General features: G+C 40.9%; 2 protein-coding genes across 2 annotated transcripts in view; one reads left to right on the forward strand and one right to left on the reverse strand.

Moving 5' to 3' along the window:
• CUZD1 (CUB and zona pellucida like domains 1) overlaps positions 1 to 344 on the reverse strand; it is a 31,522-nt gene extending 31,178 nt beyond the window's left edge. The window contains exon 1 of the mRNA XM_081267601.1: positions 226 to 344. The gene's annotated coding sequence lies outside the window, so the exon portion shown is untranslated. The remainder of the gene's footprint in view (positions 1 to 225) is intronic.
• On the forward strand, positions 325 to 11,959 carry LOC308634027 (ATPase PAAT-like). The gene is made up of 6 exons (XM_081267604.1): positions 325 to 621; positions 1,046 to 1,249; positions 2,035 to 2,107; positions 4,088 to 4,294; positions 6,774 to 7,225; positions 11,415 to 11,959. Exons 1-6 carry the CDS (start codon positions 458 to 460, stop codon positions 11,647 to 11,649), a joined length of 1,335 nt encoding a protein of 444 aa, XP_081123730.1. The 5' UTR covers positions 325 to 457; the 3' UTR covers positions 11,650 to 11,959.
• The last annotated feature ends 6,756 nt before the right edge of the window (positions 11,960 to 18,715 follow it).

Consider the following 18,715-nt stretch of genomic DNA (forward strand, 5'->3'; position numbering starts at 1 on the left):
AGAACCCACGCCCGAATCCGTCACCACCGCTCCCCGGCCCGGGTGCCTGGGGCGCCAAGCACGCAGCTCAGGCGCAGGGGAAAGGCACCGGCGTCCACTCCAGCGGCCACAACGCCCGCAGCGACGCCCGCAGATCGCGGGGTGCGAGGAGCACGCATCCGCTTTCCCACTGCACACATCGTCCACACCGAAGGCACTTCTCCCCGCCAGCGTCGGAAAACTAACCCCGTACCCCACCCTCCCCCTCTTCGCCTGAACGCGCAACCGGAAGTCACACGGCAGAGCGCAAGCGCGCCTCGGCTCGCCAGGTCTCTAGCCCCTGGCAAGAGAAGCTAAGGCTCCGGGTTTGAAGACAGACAGCCGGAAGTCGCTGCGCGTCCGCACTCCACTCTGCACCGACCGAAACTCGAGCCCGGCAAGAGAGGTTCCGGGGCTGGTTTCGGCCAGAGGCGGCGAAATGGAGACCGGGGCCGAGGACTCGGGAATGACCGGCCGCCCGACGCTGGCCTCTTCCTGGAACACCGCGAACGGGGTCCTGTCCCGGAGCCTCCTCCTCACCCGGGTTGGCGTCGGCTTCCAGGACTTCGACTGGGAGGAGCTGCTGGCGCCGCCTGCTTCGGGGTGCGCCGTGCCTCGGGGGAGCCGGGTCGTGGCGCTCGGCGACAGCCACGCTCCGGGGGAGACGAGCGGGGGACGCGGGGCGGGAGACCTGGGAGCTCTCGCAGGCGCATCCGCCTCGCCCGCTTGGAAACGAGGGGCAGCTCCTGGCCGCCCGAACGGCCCAGAAGTCGCCTAGAGCCCCGCGTGTGCGGGCGGGGAAGGGCGCGCGTGCGTCTGGCTGCGCAGAGCCCGCGATGCTGGACTGGCTGCGGCCAGCAGCAGCCGGGGTCACCGAGGGGCGCGGGCTGCGGGGCTGCGGGGCTGCGGCCCAGCCGCGTCCCTGAGCGGCGCGTCCCGAGGCCGCGGGGGTCCGGGGAGGGGCGCGGGCGGGTGCGAGCGCGACCGCGGAAACCGGGCGTCACGTGTGCCCCGACCTCCTCCTCAGCCAGCCTCCGGTGAGCCTGAGCGCCGTGCCGGGCCCCCGGGGCAGGACGCCCTGCTTCCTCGACCTGCGGTGCGACCCCGGGGCCGGGGAAGAGATCCTCGCGGTGGGCGTCCTGAGCTCGGCCAGGAACATGGAGGTGTACGTGGGAGAGGAGTACTGTGGCACCGGCCGGGGCCAGGGCGCCCGCACCGTCCCGGAGGGCAGGTCGGTGACCCCGCGCCGCGGCCCCTCGGCCCCTTTCCCGGGCTTGGGACGGTTCAGATTGCCTGACGTGGTGCCAGTCACCCGGGGAGGGAACCTAAAAGTGCACCGGTGGCAGAGACCGGGTCGCCTTGCCGCCTCTTACAGGCAGCGCAGATCAGCCTAGTTGTTTTCATACCTGGAAACTTGGGGCTGGTTAGTGGAAGTGAATGGTGGGTCACAGCTGGTTAGTGGAAGGGTTTTGTTAGGAGAAGCCCTGACAAGTGCTCCTTGTCTCTCTCCTTCGCTCACAGGGTTGGCTTCCAGAGTTTCCCCCAAATTAATGACTCGGTCAGTCTGGAACACTGAGCTCATCTTCTAGGAAGGCCCTTACTAAGGGTGTGGGGATCTAAGACTGCCACAGCCGCCTAGTTGTTAACCGGTTATAAACGTGATCATTTGGGCGCCCCCACCCCCACCCCGTTTCCCCCCCTTACAAAGATTCTGCCGCATCTTTTTTAATGTAACCGAAATTTAGAGCTTTCCTATGTCCAGTGCAAGTTGAAAATAATAGGTGTGTTCACTGAACTTTACAATATGGTCTGTGCTCCATGACTGTATTATCTCCTTCAGTTCTCTTGGCTAGTCTGAGAGGCCCCTGTGGTCCTTAAGGCAGTGCAATGCATTCGGGAGCCCCAGCTCCTTGTGCCTCACCACGAAAACAGTCCCAGGATGGAGTATTGTCCTAGAAACGTTTATTTTTAATCATAACTGTTAATCATAACTAAAAAATTATTTTTTGTTTTTAGTGAACAGGAAAATGTTATTTTCTACAAAAAACATCTAAAATTGGAAACTTCCACATATGCTTGTAAAATAAAGGTAAGCCATCATCAAATTTTAACTAATTTAAATTTTTATCAAATTTGTTTTTGTTCTATATATAATTTTCTTTCCTTGAATACAACTAATCCTATATTGTCCCTAGTTTTATTAAGACATAGTAAACATATAAAAGGTAATTACTTTCCTAAAAAATCATCAATCCTCTTGAAGATTTAATTCTTTTAGTCTATCACCAGTTATGGAAATATATTTTGTTAATAAGAGCTATATTTTGAGGTTTTGGGAAATTTATCTAAAACATTTTTTAATCTTTCTGTAAAACTGTGTTGCCAAAAAAATTACAAACAAAACTTTGGTCCTATGAATTAAAGAAGAAGGTAGTGAAAGGAGTTTCAGACAAGAGAACCAAGAAGTTAAAGGGTTTTGGACTGTTGGCTGCAGCATGAAGATTGTTAAGGTTTGCATTAGTGGTGATGTCAAAGTCTAGGAATCACGAGAAATACAGAGCCAGAATATTATCTCAGCTTTGTTGCTGTCACACTAGTCTGAGCAAGCTTCTTCGCTTGTTTGGACGTATTTCGGGAGTAAAATTAGAGAACTGAAGAAAGAAAATTCTTGGGTTCTTTTTGACTCTGAAAAATCTATACTTATTATCATCACTTATGGGAAATTGTGAGACTTAGTTTTAGAACAAGGTAAAATTAGTGATTTTTCTTTCATTGAAGAACAAATAAATGTTCTTCAATCACAGAACTGATTAAAGTGATTCATTCATTCTGTGAATATTTGATGCCAGATACTATATGAGGCATTTAGGAATTACCAGTAGTAAAATAAATTGAAATACTGCCCTCATGTTGCTTATATTTTACTGGGGCAAGACTGGTAATAAGCATGCTCAATGAGTGAAACAGATCCTATATTTGATGTTGAGAAAGTGTTTGGGTATTACAAAGCAGAAAGGGGAGAATAGATTGGGATGTAGGATAAATGTAATGGGTGTTTCCCTGATTGTTGAAGACTGTCACGTATTTGGTTACACACTTAAAAGAGTTTTTAGAGCATAGGTGTACATTTACCTATTGACACGTGGGTCTGTGTGTGTCACTCTGGTGAACATTTTTTGTAACTGTTGTATTGAAACGAAGGGTTGGTTCATTCATGGAACCCCTGGGTTATGTATGAAAGTGTGTTCTGGGACAACAGCATATGGAAGATTAAGATAAAAATAAAGTGTTCCTGATACAGACTTTTGAGCATTTCCTCAGGGATAGATACTGGATATTTTGACACATAAGCCATCTCTCATTTTACTGACTTGATTTTAATTTTACCCTGTGTGAGCATTTGCCCAGGGTCACCCAGGCTGTTGAGCAGCAGAGTCATAATTTAAACCCAGATGTGTCTGGTCCAAATCTCTTCCCTTTCATTTTACTACTCTGTTTTATGGACCACACATGGAGTACAGCTCAGGGGTAGAGCCCTTGCCCCACATGCTTGAAGCCCTGGGTTCCATGCCCAACACTGCAAAAAAAGAAAAAAACCTACAGGGATAGAACCAGAGGATTTAGACTGTAAGCTCTGATTTTTAACATTCCTTACAGTTCTAAATCCTGAAAGACTGAATTGTGTCTATAATTTCAGTAAATACTGCTTGGGCCTCTAGACAGTTATATTTTGTATTAAATAATATTATACCAAACTGTGGCATGTTAAGATCTCAGACTGTTTATTTTTAATGCCTTAAATTAAGTAAAACTATATTTAATCTACTCAGACTTATTTTCTGAATATTAGTTTGAGAAGGATTCCTTGATTTAAATAGTTGATCTGAGCCTTATGTTAAAATAGAAATTTTTCTATCTATGACTGTTCTAAAGATAACTTAAAAACATGCTTGAGATTAAAACTGTTAGATCCTTGAATATTTCACTCTTGATTTGGTAATACTAGGAAGTGACTTTAAATTATTGGTTTTAATACCTATATTTCCTGGACTTTTTTGTTTCATAATAGTTGCTGTCCTTTGGTGAAAAACAGTGTGTGTTCATCAGTAAGGTTGTGGTACACATGAAACCAGTTTCAGGAAATTCTTCACCAAGCTCTCCTGCTCTAGGATCAAGGATAGACCTTGACAAGGTCCAAACCATAATGGAGTCCATGGGGTCAAAGTTATCACCTGGAGCTCAGCAGCTAATGCACATGGTTAGGTTTCAACAGCAGGTAAGTAGAAATGTTTTTCTTTCCACATAGCAGTAAAAAATCATTTCAAAATGATGGCCTTTGATGAGGAAATGCAGTATTTTTTCTTTTTTTAAAAAAAGCTTTTTTCTGTGGTACTAGGGATTGAACCCAGGGACTTGGGCATACTAGGCAAGCACTCTAGTGCTGGACTACCTCCCCGGCTCTTCTTATTGTATTTTAGATGGGGTTTTGCTTAGTTGTTTAGGCTGTACTTGAACTTGCAATCTTTCTGTCTCAGCCTCCAAAATAGCTGGGATTACAGGTGTACACCACTGCAGCACCCAGCTAAATGTTTCATTGTTATTATTGATTTAACTGTCATCTGTTCATAGTTTGCAAAAGGCGTATTTTGTAGACTTACCCTCGTATAAAAAGTTTTGACTGGACAGCTTCACAATTTTTCATTAACTCATTCACCCATCATTCAGCAAGTAGCAACTTTGATGAATTATGGGCTGATTTGAGCACTTTCTAGGATGCAAAAATGATCAATTGGTGTATAGCCTGTTTTTAAGGATTTTTACAGGCTAGATCATATGAGTGGTCTCATACAGAAATAAATTTTCTCTGATGACTGAGTAAAGCTCCTTTGAGCTAAAAGAATGTTGTCTAATGTTAAAATATTAGAAATATAACCCATCTTATTCCAGGAATATTTTAAGACTTATTCAAAACTTGGAATAGAACAAGAAAAAATGACAACAGGCTAGCATTTCTCTATATAGAGCCTTTTCCAAAGTGCATTTCTGTAAAATATGTTGGATGGGTACTTGCTATCACAGGTGCCTCTGCCTCCACTTCCCTGGCCCTCATTATCCCCTTTCCTGCCTTATTTTTTCCCTGAAGTATCTATCACCACCTACATCCCATGATGTATTTCCTCCTCCTCTCTCCTCATCCCTCCCGTCTTTCCCTCCGTCCTTTCAGGCAGTCTCTCCCTACTATCTGAAGACTCCAAGAGGTCAGAGATTTTAATTTGTTTGATTCACTGCCATATTTCTCATACCTCAAGTGGAGCCTAACACATAAATTTCTGGTAAACATTTTTTGAATAAATGAATGTAGATCTGGCTTGATCTCAGAATAATTTTTAGAATATCTAGATGAATGTATGAACTGAACTTCTTTAGCTAATCTTGATAATTACTTTTCAGCCCATCTTTCAAAATCTGAATAGCAGTGAGTGTGGGATGATAAACCCTGATAAAAACCTGCAGTAGGCTTCTACGTTTTGAATTTAAGAGCTCCATATGCCTTCACACAAACAATTCAGTTAGAGGTCATTTGGTTTTTCTTTAGTGGAAAAATTGAAAACCTGAAGAAGAAGATAGCATACTTTCTCTTCAACATAAAATCTCAAGAAACAAAGGAAAGAATAACACACAAGCAATTTAGTCATGGTACCAATATGGAATTTTTTTTTTTTTTTTTTTTTGGTGTAGGGATTGAACCCAGGACCTCACACACTTCAGGCAAGTGTTCTACCACTGAGCCACATCCCTAGGTCTTTAATTCTTATTAAGGTGGAAATTCTTAAACACAGACAAGTGGTAGCTCATTTTAGTTATTGAAAATGTCACAGTGCTAAGTGAAATAACCCAGTCCCAAAAAACCAAAGGCCAAATGTTTTCTCTGATAAGTGGATGCTGATCCATAATGGGGGGTGGGAGAGGGCATATGAAAAATGGAGGAACTTTGGATTGGGCATAGGGGAGGGAGGAGAAAGGAAGGGGCCTGGAGGGTAGGAAAGACTGTGGAATGAGGTGGACATCATTACTCTAAGCGCATGTACATATGGTGCTGCACATATGTGTAACGCCATATCGTGTACAACCAGAGAAATGAAAAGTTGTGCTGCAATTGTATACGATGAATCAAAGTGCATTCTGCCGTCATATATACCTAATTAGAATAGTAAGTTAATTAATTAATTAAAAAAAAGAAAATATCACAAGTATATACATAGAATACCTAGCTTTAAGTAGTGTATAACCTCCATTAAAAACTCATGGCAAAAGCTATGGCCAGGTGAAAACGAATAGCTTTTCAACCATATGTTGAGAGTTGGGGAATGACATAATTGAGTTCTAAGAAAATGATCAATCATTGTAACTCAGTTGAAAGTATCACATTTTTATTGTCATAAATTAAGGAGGACTTTGTAGGTAAAATACTAAAATATGTCACTGCAAATTTACTATGCAATTTTAGTATTTATTTTCTTTAGAAAATAATGTTAAGTCTTTCCTGTGGAGTTAGGTTGCTTGGGTTTATGTCCTGGTTCTGCCACTTACCAGCTGGTTACCTTGGCCAGGGACCTTCTGACGGGGTCACTTAATATTGAATAGTAATAGCCTACTTCCTGGGGATCAAATGAAGGAATGCACAGTGCCCAGGAATGACTCACACAGTGAACTGTCCTTCTTAATCTTAACATTTTCTTATTTACCTTGCTTAGAATTGTATTCCCATTGGAGAGCAGCTTCAGTCAGTTTTGGGGACTACCGGGTATAAGCATATGATTGCACTCCAGCCATCGTCCACTTCAGGAGCCTTGGACAAGTCATCCTCCACACCTTTCCCTTTTAGAACTGGATTGACATCTGCAAACAGGACTGAACCCTTACAGGCTTTCATCGATAAAAGCACCAGGCCACCTGGGGAAGGAAATACCACCAGCCGCGACAGGTGTAAAACTGTGCCACAAAACCATTCCCTTCTTGAGAATGATCTTAAAAACGCAGTATCTTCTTTCTTACCAAAGAAGGCGAGTGACGGCTCACTGCCCAACTCTGAGTTGCTGCCCTTTCTCCAAAATCTGTGCAGTCAAGTTAACCATCTTCGAGTGGGACATAACGCCAAGTGGCAGGAAAACGGCTCCAAGCCCCGTGACGGTATTGTCGGTGTTGCGTGAGTATTTTATCTCAAGACAAATGTGGTACGAATGAGGTTTATAGCCGGTAGGTGAGAGAATCAGATGAAGGGAAACAGATCTGTCTCAATGAACAATCTTTCCAGAGAAAATCTGAGCAGTTTTTGCATTTTACCATGAACACGCTTGTGGGCAGTAACTGTTCTCCAGAGTGAAATGCATGGCTGTGACACAAGTGCCTGTAACTGAAGGTGCTGCACACCTCTCGGGCATTTGGTGGAAGGGTTACCAGCAGCAGCTGTGGGTTGGAGTAGAAGGCTATTTGCATGAGTGGAAAGGTGCTGTGGTGGTAATGATCTTTATTGTTTTTATTTGGGTTTATATTATTTTCTAGCTGGGTATACTAAGCATGTCATTGCTTTGTAGATTATATTTGGTCTAGGTTAACTTTGGAATTATCAAAAACTATTTTAGGATGGTAATTATCTGTAGGATACAAGTTTTTATGCTCTAGTCTCTTAATCCCTTACCTTGACAACATGTTTCAATAAGAAGTGGCCGAGGACTTAGTATGTTCTTAATCCTTTTCACAAATATAGTGTGTCAAAATAGTATTCTAGATTGGAATTCAGGACTTTGGTCATAGTTTTCGTTTATTTTCTATACTTAATCTCTCTTAGAATTTTCATCTAAAAATGAGATAGTTATGTTAGTTTGGAACTAAAAACCACTAACCACCAGCAGGATCAGTTGGCATTTATAGAACTCTCTGCCAACAGTAGCAGAGTACATTTTTTTTTTTTTTTTTTTTGAAGATTCACAAAGATAAATTATATGGTAAGTCTTAAAGCAAACCTAATGAAGTTTAAGGGGATTGGATCATCATAGAAGGTGCTTTCTCTGGCTACAAAAGACAAGAAATCATATCTATAACAGAAAGACAAGACATTTAGATTGACAAAACACTTGTAAATTAAACAACACTTGTAAATCTATGATTCAAGAAGTCTCAACAGAAAACTTTTTTTACGAATATATGAAAATAACAATAGATCAAAATTTGTGTGATTCAGCTAAAGAGGTTTTGCTAAGAACTTGTTTACCACTGTACGCTTGCATTAGAAAAAAGCAGAGTTTTCAAATCAATACTGTAAAACTACAGCTACTCAATAAAAATGAAATAGATAATCTGAGTAGTCTTATAAGCACTAAAGAAATTGAATTTTTCATTTAAAAGCCAAGCAAAAGGAACCCAAAGCAAGCAGCAGAATGAAACAATAAGGAGCAGAAATCTATTTAATTGAAAAAAAAAATCAATTAAAAAGCTGGTTCTTTGAAAATTTCAGTAAAATTGACAAATTTCTAGCAAGACTGGCAAATAAGAGATGACACAAATCACCAATCTGAGGAGTGTAGTGGGAAATACCATTACAGGGCCTCAAGCCATAATAAAGATAAGGGAATATTGTAACAATTTGATTGACAACTAGGAGGAAAAGGATTAATTCCTTAAAAAACACAAATTATCAAACTCAACCAACATGAAATAAATAATGGAACACTTCTATGGCCACTAAATACTATATTCGACATTGAAGAGATCGTGAAAAAGAAATGTCCTGGCCCAAATGCTTTCACTCAAGAATCCTGCCAGACATTTAAAGAAAACCACTTTTACACATTTCCAAAAAAATAGAAGAGGAGGGAAGACTTCCCAACTCATTTCATGAAGCCAGCATTACTCTGCTACCCAGACTAAATTATCCCCAAAGAAATAAGTACATATAAATGAATGTAAAACATAATTGTACATATAAATCTGACAAAAGACATAGAGGACCTTATGACCTGAAAATTGTTAAATAGTGATGAAAGAAGACCCCAAAAATGGAGCAATATACCGTATTCATGGTACTGTTGAAGACTCAACAGTACAAATGTCAGTTTTCCCCTCATTGATATATATATGTTTAGCACAATTTCTATCAGAAGTTCAACATGTATTTTTTGTAAATATGATTCCAAAATCTGGAAGTGGAAAATTCTAAGTGGAAAGACAACAGTACTGGAATTAGAATAGAGAGAAATTACTACTGGATTTCAAGAGTCTGTTTTGGCAAGACAGCTAGACACATAGATGAACAGAATAGAACAGAAAGCACAGAAATCGCTCTACAGAAGTATACCTGTCGGCCTTCTACCAATGTGCAAAAGTCATTCAGTGGAGGAAGGATGATCGTCTAGCATGTGATGCTGGAACAACTGGAGAGTCACAGGCTAAAAAATGAACCATGAATGCAGATATATGAAAATTAACACACAATGGAGCATAAGCTAAAATGTTAAGTATAAAACTGTAAAATCTTTTTAATATATGGGAGAAATTTTTAGGGACCTAGGAAGATAATTCTTCGAGGTCACCAAAAGCATGATCCATAAAATATGTATGTAGAGCCCATTTAATATTTACAAATTTTACATATGAAAGGCCCCAGTAAGAGGATAGACTGAGAGAAAATATTTGTAAATCACGAACCCAACAAATGCCTTGTATCTAAAATATATGAAGGATTTGCAACATTTGTTTTTTAAAATACCATCTAATTAGAACATGGATAATAGATGTGAAGAATCATCAGGAGGATGGATATATAAATAGCAAATAAGCCCAGGAAAAGATGATCAACAATGACTTCACTGCTATTAGAGAAATGCTTATTAAAACCACAAGGTAGGGCTGAGGTTGTGGCTCAGAGGTAGAGCGCTCGCCTACCATGCGTGAAGGACTGGGTTCGATCCTTGGCACCACATAAAAATAAAATAAAGATATTGTGTCCCCCTATAACTAAAAAATAAATATTAAAAAAAAACCCACAAGATATCTTATATATCTATTTGAATGACTAAAATTTAAAATTATAAACAATAAGAATACCAAATGTTGACAAGCATATAGAGAAACCGGATCTCATTCCTTGCTGGCGGGAATTAAAATGGTACAACCACCCTAAAAACATATCTGGGCAGTTTCTAAACACCCAGTTACCATACAACCCATTAGTCCTAATCCTGGGCATTTATCCCAAAGAAATGAAAACTTGTGGCAACATTAAAAAGCTCTACGCAATTGTTCAGGAGAACTTTGTTTGTAATAGTGCCAAAGAAAAAACAATCAAAATGTCTCATGGTAGATGAATGGTTAAACAGACTGGGCAGTAGTGCATCCATATCATGAACAACAATTTAAATGGCTCCGCAGGGCATTATGCCAAGATCAAACTTATTGGTGTTTACAATCTTGAGGACTCCTCAAATCTTTTAGTTTTACAGCTATATAAAATATTTGTTTAAAAATAATAATTAAACCTTTTCATGTCAACGTAAATAAGAAACAAACTTTCAAAACATTTAGCAAGAAGAATATTGTTTTAAATTTATGCAAATCTATATTAGCTTTTGGGCACATTCTCATACATGTTACTCTATAGCATGTGTAATTAAACATAGCTAGTATGAGAACAGTAGGAATACCGAGAATAGTTAACCTCTGAAAACATACATATTTATACAGTAAATCTACTACCTGAGGAAATTCTAAAGAATTCACAGCCTTGATTTCTTTTAGAAATTAGAGCAGTGGCATACATTGTATAGGCTCTGGAAAAGTACTTTTTCCTCATTGAGCTCCCGAAAGAATTATGGAAACCCTAAGCGTTGTGGATTTTTAGAAATCGGTGTACTTTTGATCCTATTAATTTTTGTTTGTCTATCCTAGTTAAATTCGTAAACATTTTCAGATCAGGTTAGCAAAGAACCTCCTAGTGTTTTAGAAAGGTTGTTTGTATTTAAGAGGAAAAAGCTATATGAATTATAGGGTTGCTTTGAAAGAATACTTGGAAAAGATACATTTTTTTTTTTTAAATTGGGCAAAATCAGTTTTTATTTGGAACTTAAAAAGGGCATTCCCCAAGGTTTGTTTTTGAAGATGTGTCTTCATTTTTATGTTCCCACTTCAACTGAATACTCAATAAGAAGTAAGGAGTGTGTTGGGCATTAAGGGCTGTGGTCACCTATTGCATGTGTTTTGCAACCTGGGAAATGAGTCACAGGAGCAGTGCAGTTGTGGAGACAAGTTTCAGCCATGTTCCTTGGCCACTGGTTGCATAGCTTGCTTGTTTTTGTTGTGATAGTGGGGAAAATTGATAGACTTTTTAAACTTATTTTTAGAGTGGAAGAACAGCCTCTTTGCTCCTACTTGGAAAAGATTCTTTCTAAAAATATGGAACTGATGGAAAAGAAACTTGTGGACTACATTGATCGGCGAATACTCCAACTCCAGGAGCACATAGATGATAAGATTACCTTATTAATGGACTTCCTGCAGAATCCCAACTCCCCGCCCAATGGGCTGCCTTTGAGACATTGTGACTCTGGAGAAAGACTTTCCAATGGAGAAAGATAAGCTCTCAGCGTACGAGGGCCTGCAGATATTTATTACCTATTTATTACAAAGCCCAAACCTAAAAACGTTTATGAAAAGCAAGTATCTGATGTCCTCCGAAGGATCATCGGCTTACATAAAGTGACCTCGGTGTCCATTTTTACTGCCCTTGTTATTGTAAATCCAGTACTGTACACCAAGAGGTGACCCCATTGTCCTAAGTTATTCTTGTTTGCAGTGTTTTTCACTTACAGATTTTTAGGTATTCTTGTGTTGCTTAAGGGTTTAAAATATTTAAGGATTTCTAATGCATTTCATTGGTTTGTATTGTATGTGTTTGAAGTACTATTTTAATTTGTACAAAGACCTTATTTAATAGTTGAAGGGTATGAAAAAATGCTTACTTGACTTTTTTTCCCCTAATTGATTGTTCTTGGAAAACCAGGTGTTTTGACCTGAAACATTTAATTTCAGATCACCAACTTAATATTTTATGTTGTTTACTTCACATTTCAAAAATGGATGTCATGTATGGTAAATGAAAGATCAGTTCTCATTGGGGCCATTGATTTTATGCTCTATCACATTGTAACAGCAGATTGGAAAGTGAAAAATGAAAACTGGCCCATTCTTTGTTAGGATTGTTACTTGGATGCAGTGTTTGATATAAAATGGAAGAATTTGTCTTGTCTTACCTCATCATCCCAGAACACATAATGAAACCTCCTTTTCCAGCTGATACAGGTTCTTTTTCCCAGGCCTTCCTAGCTTATGTTGAGTATGAACTGCTGAGGGTCTGCATTGAAGTATTAGAGCACATGAGTCCAGTTCTGTCTGGTAGACTTGATTCTTCAGAAACTAGCTGGGCATAGTGGTGCTCACCTGTAATCCCAGAGACTCTGGAGGCTGAGGCAGGAGGATTGCAAGTTTAAAGCCAGCCTCAGCAACTTAATGAGGCCCTAAGCAACTTAGCAAAGACCTAGCCTCAAATAAAGAAAGAAAGAAAGGGCTGGAGGTGTTGCTCAGTGGTAAAGTACCCCTGGGTAAATCCCCAGTGCCAAAAAACAAAACAAAAACAGATACAAATGTATATATGTTGAAGGGTGATGTATTTGAATGTAAAAATAAATGCATTCACTCTGGAAGCTACTTGTTTGGAATAAATAGAAGAATTTTCTTTTTATTTAATGTTTGCTTAAGATGTCTATTTTCATAAAAAGATGCTTTACCCTCAATATTTTGGTGAACTTAGTTCTTTAATATGAGAACTTATCTAATGTTTGTTCATGTAGGAACAGAGTTCTCGTTCCTTAGATGTATGTTATTCCTGGGAATTATAATTGCGCATGTCAGAAGTGAAAACACACCTATGCCACTTGTCGGCCCAGGTCTCTCAGTTCATATTACTGTTCCAGCTGTAGTGTGACGAACCCATCATGCCAACCTGATCAGAACTAGTATCCTCTTTACCTTTCATTTTGTAACATCTTAACTGTAAAAAGTGAAAATCTAACAATTTCAACAATTACGTGCTTGAATCCTGGTAAATGGCTCCATGTTATTTCATTTAGTAATCGAAACATACAGTCTATCAGGCTTCAATTGAAATATTAAATCTGCTTTTGATTAGTCGTCAAAATACTGAAAATGTTAGAATTGATTCAAAATAGCATTTATTTTTCATAGGAGCTAATACATACCTACATGTGGAACAGAATTCAGAACTCTGAGGTAGGGAGCTGGGATCCTGTGGGTTGATGTCACACTGCTTGGGGCATGAATGTTGGAGTCGGCACATTCTGCTACCACTGGACCACACTGCTTCCAGACATCCACTCTCAACCATAGACCTTATTTCCTCTTGCCAGAATGATTAGATTCCTCTTTCTCAAATGACAGGTATGAGAAAATAACGTCTGATAAAATAACTTCTTCAAAGTTGTCTCCCCCCACCCCCACCCCCCGCAACAGCATCCTTAATCCACCTCTGGATGGTTTAACTATTTATCTGTGGTTTAACTAATCTGCTTGTCAGTCAGATTATGTACTCCTCTTACTCCCCAATTTTGGAGTGAAATGAAGCAAACTCTTATCCCAGACAAATCAGATTTCCTGGTGGGGTGGGGGGAGTATTTAGGAAGAACACCCATGGTCTATTAGATGAGTAACAAGAGGTCCCAGAAGAAGCTGATTCTGGGTCTATGCAGGCCACTCCCCATCTCAGCCTTGGGCAGGGGTTGGCCAGAAGCTTCCAGAATCTCCTTAACTCTGAGATGGCATGACCCAGTTGGCAGTGCATGATTTAAAACTTTTATTCCCTAAAACATTTACCACTTAAAAAATAGCTTTGCATATTATCAATATTGTCAGACAATAATTCTTTGAAGTAATTCCATTAGTCCCATAAAACATCTTTAAAGCTCACGTATAGCAGGAGGTCATTCTGAGTAAACGTGGACACAGTTCAGAGGCCCAGGCACAAAGCCATTAGCTCCACTGCAGGCCTGATAATTAAGGGCCACCATAACCTGTGAGAGGCAAAGAGTCTGTCCCCTGGCTGGCTGTCCTTCTACTCCTTCTGTCTGGGTTTTGCATCTCAGCTCCTCTTCATACAGAAGTGAACCCTCTTACCCACCCCTGGCCAGCCTCAGCCTCTCTGGGAAGAACCCTCAAGGTTTACACACAAAGGATCTGTGTTTGGGTCCGTTCCTCCTCCCCTGGGCGAAGGTGTGGAGGTTGCTGATGGCATGTGGGAGGGAAGCCACCCTCACTGCTTGCCTACACTTCTCTGCCCAGGTGTGAAAGATGTTTGATCTCAAGACAAAGATTATCATCGGCATTGGGGCCGGCTTACTGTTTGCGGCCATCGTGCTGATCTGCGTGGTCCTCAGTCTTTTCTTCAAAGTCTCCAGCATACTGAAGTGAGTCGTGGGCAGAGTGAGTGCCCTTGAGATGGGACACCTGAGCTCTCTGCTTGACTGCTCATTCTTTGCTGCTATAGCCACTCCCTGGGTGAGGTCAAGAGCTGCAGACAGGTTGGAGAAGGCAAAGGCACAGGATCTTGGGGTTATTTCCTGCCGGCTTGGGGCTGTGACTCCTAAGTAGAATGTTCTCAGCCTAGAGGCTGTGTGTCCCAGCACAGCTTTGCTATCGTTGGACCTCACGGAGTTTCCCTTCAGGTATTTAGCAGCCCCTCGACTGAGCCTCCCTCTGTCCTGAGCGCTGCAGACTGAATGTGGGGGACACTGTTGGAGCAAGATCTGCCTCCCACTCAGTCAGAGGACAGGCCGCACTGACCTCCTTTTGCCAAGTTGGGAGCTCCCAGGACGTTCCCCCATTCCATTGCTGGAGGCCTTGGGAACAGCGGGGTGGACCTGTAGGACAGGTCTGCTAGAGAACCGCTGACAAGGGGTGCAGGTCGAAGAGGAGGTATGTAAGTTTTGGGGAGAGGACATTAAGTGCGAACAGCAGTTAGCACTGGTGTCCCCATTCTAGGGAGTTAGATGATGGACACAGAGACCAGGTCACAGCCAAGTGTGGCACCTTCCCCATCATTCCTGCATCTTGAGGGCCTACAGCAAGCAGCTGGTGGGTCCCTGCTTCAAGTCACTCTCCTTATTCTTGTGACCTGATTTTACGTGCACAGCAGTTGTAGGAAAGGATGAGGGAGGGATTTAGCACAGGACCAGAGAGTGTTAGCTAGGGCAGTGTCACATGTGTGACTGAGCAGCTCCAACCCTGAACCTCCCAGATAGCACTGATAATTGTAAGAAATGCACTGTGAAGAAAAATTCTAAGCCCATGCTTTGGTATGTTTTTTCTTAAGAGCGGCAAAGGAATGCTGTCCAACCAAGTTCCAGAGCAAGATCATCCCACCTAAAGGCACGATGGAGTCTTGTCCTGCCCTCCCGTGCTGTGACGAATATAGCCTATATGCAGATTACGATGCCCTGCCACCTTGCTATTGTGGCACAAATGAGGGGCTCTGAAGTGGGAATGGTGGACACACATTTGTGAACAATATTTCTTAGTAGAAGCCTTATTATTGAAGTTCTATAGTGTTTATATTTATGTACTAATGAGATATTTATGTACTTTCACATAAAGGTACAATAATGAAAAGAATCCTGCCTGCCTCAGTTGTTGTTGTTAGTTTTAAATGTTCTTTTCCTAAAGTTTTGTGTTACCACTTTGGTACTTGAGGCAACTAGCTCATCGTTTTATATTGCAACACAAGCAGGAGAGTTAAAGTAGAAAATAGAGGCCATGTGAATGAATGGTGTTAACAAGAAGGGATAGCATATTGCTAGGTGCCTGGTATAAAAAATAAAAACATTTGAAAAATGAGTTTTGACTGAATCTTCCTGGCAGCATAGACAAAAAAGAAACTTGACGTCTTTGAATGATCCCAGGTTTTCTCCTGGTTCTAAGTTAGATTTATTACGTAGAACCTTCTCTTTGAAATTCTGAAGAAAATGATTGTGTGGTTCCATTTGGGTTTTTTCAAAGGCTCAGACCAGCTTTCAAATCTTGGCACATGCTCACTGCTGAGGGCAACTGTCCACCCAGATGTTTATTTCTTCCTGAACTGGAAGCACTAGGCTGCCTCTGGGGGCACAGGCTTTTCAAAGTCATACACTCTCCTGTGGGCAACATGGACTCTTCTCATGGCTATTGCCAGGGCCAACGTAAGGTCTTCCATCTGTGAGGAACATAAAGGACCAGAGGAGCTCTGAAAAGAGTCTCACATCATCTGGGCTGCTTCTGCCACCAGAGATGTAGTCAGCAGATTGAGTTTATAACCACCTGACCCAGGTGTTAATCACAGGGTGGGCACTTAGTAAAATAATAGACCTGGCAAAAGTCCCTGGGGGTATGAATTCTAGAGAATTCCCAGAGACACACAGGGATTGCATCACTCAGTCCAGCTCACAAATCCTGAACATAGCCCTGGCCCCCTCCTTCCTGTTGGACCTCCAGCCTCCAGTCTCCATCAAGCCCAGTACTCCTGAATGGTCATGAAGTGTGGACTGCCAATGAAGTGTCCACTATCCAGAATGCAGAGCAAAACGTGCTTCCACTTCCCTAAATTGCCTGTGAGTGACTGAATTTCTTTACAGACCCCTGGCTCAGAGCCCCAACTCAGCATTTGGTTCACAGAGTTGGGGGCACTGAATGTGGAACAAGAGGACGTTTGCAAGGTTAAGGTTCAGTAGTAGAAGGACAGAGCCAAGCCCTGATTCCTGCCCTGGCCCGATTTTCCAAGTGAGCAGTGGAGGCGCTTCTGTTCTCTAAGCTTAGTTTCCCCGTCAGAGTTTTGAGCCACTCTTGTCTCCACTTGGAACTCAGAAAAATCCTTCCTAATGAACTGGGTGATAGTGAGGTCAATGGCTGGATATGGGTGATTAGTGAGCAAAATTAAAATAAAAGAATATATTTCAGGATTTACTCTTGTGTCTGAATTAAGAGGATCAGGTGGGTAAATCTAACAAGTTGATGAAACTCATGCTAAAGGTAATAAAATTTATGGGAGGTCACTGCTTTGGATTGAGCTCCTGCACTAGATCCCAGCAGAACAGACCTAACCAATATGGATTCACTCATGCTAAAAGCCACATAATCAAACTGAATTTGAAACAGGCCAGTTTTCCAAAAAACAGGAAATTCTTGGCAAATAATCAGAAGAGGTTCAGTTTACTCAAAGTCAACATTTCCTTTTTTCTAACAGGTAATAGCTTTTAATTATACAATACTAACATATTAATAATAGCAGAAAAGGTATTATGTAAGTAACTAATTTTAATTCATGTGGATTTAAGAAATATAGGCTTAAGGAAGTTTGCTATCTTGCAAAGAGAACAAATCCAAAGTCCTAAATATTACTTTGAGAGTTATTTTTTCACTAAATCTACAGAGTGAATTTTTATTTCCATCAGTTGATAACATGTAAGTCACATTTTAAGAATAATAAATACAGTGATAATTCATTATTTACCAATATTGTCTTTGATGAACATGCGATGTTCTTATTTTTTAAAACACCTGTTCTACTTGTTTTTTAAATTTTTTTTAGTTGTAGATGGACATAATACATTCATTCATTCATTTATTTATGTGGTGCTGAGGATAGAACCCAGTGCCTCACACATGCCAGGAGAGTGCTCTACCACTGAGCCCCAGCCCCAGCCCCTACTTGAGTTCTTTAGATAAGTCATTGCTAAGTAAGTGATGTATTTTAATTCCTAAATGGGTAATAAAATAAACCAATGTCACACATAAAAGCTTATTTGAAAAAAAGTTATTTTTAAAATGGAGTATTATCTTACCACAGTACAATCTAATTTTGAAAAACCAAGAACCTGAATTCTGAGATTGAATGGGGCACGAGATGTAGCAAAGGAACTCAAACCAAAAATTTTGGCTACTTTTGATTATTTTCTTCACCTGATCCAAGCACCTGGTTTTGAATGTATCTCAAGCTCGATAAGCTTATTTTGCTTTTAAGGATAAGCCACAAGTAAAAAGTTAAAATAACTTATTTATTAAGTGAAAATGATAAAACTATAAAAGTCCTGTGATCCTTGTATTATATGCCTGCACTACAAAAGATTATTATTTTTGTTTATTAAAAAAAATTTCTATAGTGAAAACAACGAAATGAACTATTAAGCCATGAAAAGACAGGGAAGAAATGCAAGTGCATATTGCTAATTGAAAGAAACCAATCTGAAGAGGCCAACTCTCTAACATTCTAGAGAAGGCAAAATTATGGAGACAGTAACAAGTTCAGCCAGGCATGGTGGTGCACATCTGAAATCTTAGCAATGCCGGAGGCTGAGGCAGGAGCATTGAAAGTTCAAAGTGAGCCTCAGTAATTTAGCCAGGCCCCACACAACTCAAAATAAAAATTAAAAAAGGATTGGGAATGTGGCTCAGTGGTTAAGCACCCTTAGGGTTAATCCTCAGCACCAAAAAAAAAAAAAAAAAAAAAGTTTAATGGTTGCTAGGAGTTGGGGGTGAAAGAGATGAGTAAGTGGAACACAGAGGATTTTGAGAGCAGTGGAACTGTGCTGTGTGATACCATGAT

Source organism: Spermophilus citellus (genome assembly GCF_964194105.1).
Source record: "Spermophilus citellus genome assembly, chromosome: 15".
NCBI lineage: Eukaryota > Metazoa > Chordata > Mammalia > Rodentia > Sciuridae > Spermophilus > Spermophilus citellus.